Source organism: Loa loa (genome assembly GCF_000183805.2).
Source record: "Loa loa unplaced genomic scaffold supercont3.143, whole genome shotgun sequence".
Classification (NCBI taxonomy): Eukaryota; Metazoa; Nematoda; class Chromadorea; order Rhabditida; family Onchocercidae; genus Loa; species Loa loa.
This window is the reverse complement of record NW_018108323.1, coordinates 36,936-41,547: the sequence shown is the minus strand read 5'-3', so window position 1 is coordinate 41,547 and position 4,612 is coordinate 36,936. Positions and strand designations below refer to the sequence as shown.

The window sequence follows — 4,612 nt, the reverse complement described above, 5'->3', positions numbered from 1 at the left end:
AGCCAAAGTAGTCCGTAGTCAAAAAAACATTGAACATCACTTGTCTAGAATGTCAAAACGACCGAATACCTATCTATACTCAGTTAAAACCAATTTTTACCAATTTAGAAAAACTTTCACATTTCCTTATGCTCTACGCCACACCATTTGTAACAATTACTGTTCACTGGTCTTAAAAATCTCTAAGGTACTGTAATATAGTATTATTTCAAATATTTTTTAAACAATTTAGCATCAATTTTAATCATTTCCCCGTGTTCTTGTTTCGTCTTTCTTTTGACACTTTTTTCTCTTCATTTATCAATTCATCAAAAGATCTAAATTTTCAAGAATGGATTACCAAATAGCTATCTCGCATCATCAAGTCAACCATGCGCTTAAGCTTTGTACATTTCTTATACAAAACTTTAAGCTCAAAGTTTAAAAATTCATGTTACATTCACAAGTCATACGAATAGTTTTTATATTATTGAACTGCGTGGTTCTAGAAAAACTTTTCAGATTATTCAATCAGGGTCAACTCATCGTGCTGCAATGGATTAAAATATACTGTATACTGTCAAAAACTTGCTTGAAGCAAAGGGCAAGTCCAAGTAATCCATTGTTGCGTACTCTTGTACTGGTAAGCCAAATAGTCTTGTAATCTGGCTCGTTTAAACGTTCTTCAATTGCTTTTTGCAAAGGTTCAATCCAGGTAAATTCTTCAATATCATCCACGTCAATCACTACTGGCTCTCTAGCTTGCGATGGAATTTTTCGGATAGCATACGCTGTGGTCATCATTGAAGGATCAGTCTATAAAGATAAAATGTACGAAAGCTTTTAACTTTTAGTTAATCAAAAGTCTCTTGTTCTTTGAAATATATGAAAAAGACACCTGATAATTACAGAGACGAAACTCGCACTCTTCAAATAACTTCAGTAGCTGATCATGTGTAAAATAAGCACCATAGATACGTCCAGAATCACTGATATTTATCGTTTCTGCACTAAGGCCTTGGATTGCAAGGGCAATTTCGTAGTCAGATGTCGTCTCAATCAAAATGATGAAGCCATCATCACGCAACATTTCTTTACACCTCAACAGATACCGCACCACGTCTTTCTTCCTGAAAAGTCATATCTTCACTTTTGTCAATTATAATAAAGTTTCTTGATATATGAACTCAACACGCCTGAACCATTGTCTTGCAAAGTTAATTTTTGCTCTATTTTTCTACTGGACAAAGGTCACTCAGAAATTCTAAATTCGCAATGCAGAGAATATATATATATGTCACTTCAAATTCATTTTACCAGAATCTCACAGAAAAACAGTAGTGAAAACAAATGTACAAGTAGTCATAAACTTAACTTACCGTGATAGTATTTTGTCCAAAATTATTATGTCACAGTTTTTAATTTCAGCAACTGGTACGAATTGTTTGTCATCCAAAACAGCTGTTACTTTTTTAACACCAAGCTGTACCAGAGTGCTTTCATCCATATCATCTACTTTGGGTCCAACACATAGCCATTCCATTTCCAAAAGCGGGTGTGAGTTCACTGCATCAACACAAAATTTAAGTTGTTCGGTTGAATTGAATTCAAGCGCACATGCTTTGCAATTATGCCCAGTTGAATTCTCAATGCAAGTGTCCTGAAAAAGATGACTCATAAATAATAGCTAGCTTACATTTATAAGCAAGAATTTTCGGTTGGATAGTTCCAAATGCGGTTGTTCCATATCCACAAGTCTTCTATTTACAACATGTCTTCACAAGTTTCAACTTCTCAATCAGAAAAATTTACAACTTTTATAATCAGCGAATGATGTACCTGGATTGTTTTCAAAATCCTATCATAGACAATAGCAGCGCTCCATAACCGATCTACATTAAAGATTTTCAACATACTTTGCATTTTTTCGGCCACCTTATTTTCAAGATCTTTGGGATTGTCACCAATTTCGATGGCAAAAATTTCATGAAACACTGTTGCAACTGGTGACCTGAATTGCAATAAAACATAAAATTCCATTTAATGACAGACAAGCGAGATTTTTTGCTTTATTTTGCAGTCAAACATTATCGGAGAATAAGAGGAAGAACAAACTGCGAATCATCGAGCCATCGTTTGTGCTCCGCTTCACTGACTGGATTCATGAACTTTGCAAATTTACGAACAGCATCCGAAAGGAGTGCATTATTTGTTAATTCTTTCAGACAGTCATTAACTTCCCATTTTGCTAAACCATTGGCCAGCATTGATCGAAGAAAATCTCGATAAGCATTCAGCTCTTCACGGATATGCGGAAAATCATCAAAGGCTCTGAAAATAAAAACTATTAACAATGCCAAAATTGGTATTAATTCCGAAAGTGAAATATTGTGCTTAATTCTACACATTGAAGATGGGAATCATACGCAGCAACTGGTTTAAAACTGTTTGATGGACAGCTATGAAGAGTAGTTTTAGTAGGTTATGTATCAGTATTTCACAGGTGCATTTATGCTATGGTTAGGAAATGTACCATACAAAACAGTTAGATGATCCTAGCAGCTAACTATTGAATAATGGTACCACTCAGAACAAAAACCTTTCTCGCACTTTTTTTCCCCTACCATCTCTTTAATTGTTGCATTCTGGATTTTCAGCTACTTACTTCATGTCGAAATGTTTGGTGAAGTAAATTTTCTCATAATAAAGCTGTCCAGCAGACTGTAATCGACGGGGAACCGTATGTGCTGTCAAATCACAACATTCAACACCACCGGCAATGCAGCCATTGGTCGCTATATCATTACGCAATTCAATTACTTGAATACCATCTAAAATTAATTTAAGTTTGAAAATTAAATAATAAAAATGAATGGAAAAGAATCCTACAACAGTTCTTTATGGATTTCTTGGACTTACAATTAAAAAAAAAATTGCTTTTTTCCAATCGTGATCTATATTGATCTATATTTTTAATTTTTGATCTACATTGATCTATATTTTTAATTTTTGATCTACATTGATCTATATTTTAATTTTAGTGGCAAAATTACCTGTTTCTTGGATATATTCCATATGTTTAACCGGATCAATTCGCAAGTAACGCACTCGGGTAGGTAAACGAAGACTATCAGCTCGTTCAGCCAGCAAAGCTGTTTGTAAAAGTGAATCCAGAAATGTCACCCAGTTGCCAGTCCAGTACAGCATACCACGCTCTCCACTGTTGCATGCCCGATATATTCCACTAAAAAGAAATTTTTTAATACTCAAAATACTTGTACAAAAATTACAGCTATTCAACCACATACTCATCACCATTGCGCCCATTATGGTAAAATTGCGCATTTGAGGATAACAAATGGAAACATATGAAATGATGGAAGGAAGAAAGAAATTTCAATCAAAAACAAAATCTCGAGTGATTGTTCTTCTGAAACTGATGACAATTATATCCGCCACTGGAGCAATATTGAGAAACAATCAATGCTGAATGATAGCATGTCTAAGTATGATCTTATTGTGAGGAGCAAATGAAGAAAAGTACAAACCGAAATGCTTGACCATATTCATATCCACGAAGTAGAAATTCCTTATAAGCATCTTCTGTATCTAATTCGATGCGTTCTGCAATTTCGGATGTTTGAATTTCACCAACATTTTTGTAATAAAATGGCACATCTTCATCGACAATACGAATATAGCCGGATGCCGCTAGTTGGTCACCATCCAAAATTTCGAAATATCCATTTCCCGGCGTTACAATAACATCCAAACGAACTGAAAATAAGATGACTATTTGTAAAATTAGAGATTCGGCCATCAGCAGCTTTCCAACACTGTTGTTAGTATCTTATCTCATTATTTTAAGCATAAACTTTCACGGAATTCTAATAACTTATTTAAAAACTACATATTTTTACGCAAAAATTAAATCTCTCACTTGGTTTGGTCACGATTGTTGCACTGTATACTCGGATTTCTTCCAAAATGACAGGTGTTTTCAGGAATTCTAAACCATTCAATTTCGCAATGGTCTTCCATGCCAATACCATATGCCCAGTAAATGGATACAATACACGGCCATCAATGATGTGATCAAGTAAAAATGTTTCCTAAACTAATCAAGTAAAATTCTACTGAACAGTAATTAGTGAACGACAACAGCGGTAATTTTATTTATCTGATATAGTGACACTATTAGTTTACTTTTTCTCTCTATTAAATTGTTAATAGCAAGTTAAAAAACATGTTTTCATAGTCCTGTTTTTCCGATTCATTCATTGTTTTCAATTTCAAGATTTGTTATCTCACCTCTTTGACGTCTGTCGCACTACGGGAAGAAAAGGAACAGGAAAACAAAAAGGAAGATAACAAATGTTTCCCATTTTCCCTCCTCACCTTTTCTGGTACCTATTTTATTATTACTAATATTAATATTAATAATAATTGTAATAATAATAACAATAATAATAATGGTGGTAGTAGTAGTAGTATAATAATAATAATAATAATAATAATAATAATAATAATAATAATAATAATAATAATAATAATAATAATAATAATAATAATAATAATAATAATAATAATAATAATAATAATAATAATAATAATAATAATAATAATAATAATA

General features: G+C 32.9%; 1 protein-coding gene across 1 annotated transcript in view; it reads right to left on the bottom strand.

Annotated features, from left to right (window-relative positions):
* Positions 1–502: 502 nt before the first annotated feature.
* Positions 503–4,612, bottom strand: part of LOAG_17873 (oxidoreductase) — a gene marked incomplete at both ends in the record, with an annotated part of 13,107 nt that continues 8,997 nt past the window's right edge. Inside the window, 10 exons of the mRNA XM_020450535.1 lie at positions 503–529; positions 568–795; positions 878–1,109; positions 1,359–1,639; positions 1,819–1,990; positions 2,095–2,310; positions 2,645–2,810; positions 3,033–3,223; positions 3,528–3,756; positions 3,920–4,091. Of these exons, the coding sequence (XP_020305767.1) occupies positions 503–529; positions 568–795; positions 878–1,109; positions 1,359–1,639; positions 1,819–1,990; positions 2,095–2,310; positions 2,645–2,810; positions 3,033–3,223; positions 3,528–3,756; positions 3,920–4,091 (1,914 nt within the window). The remainder of the gene's footprint in view (positions 530–567; positions 796–877; positions 1,110–1,358; positions 1,640–1,818; positions 1,991–2,094; positions 2,311–2,644; positions 2,811–3,032; positions 3,224–3,527; positions 3,757–3,919; positions 4,092–4,612) is intronic.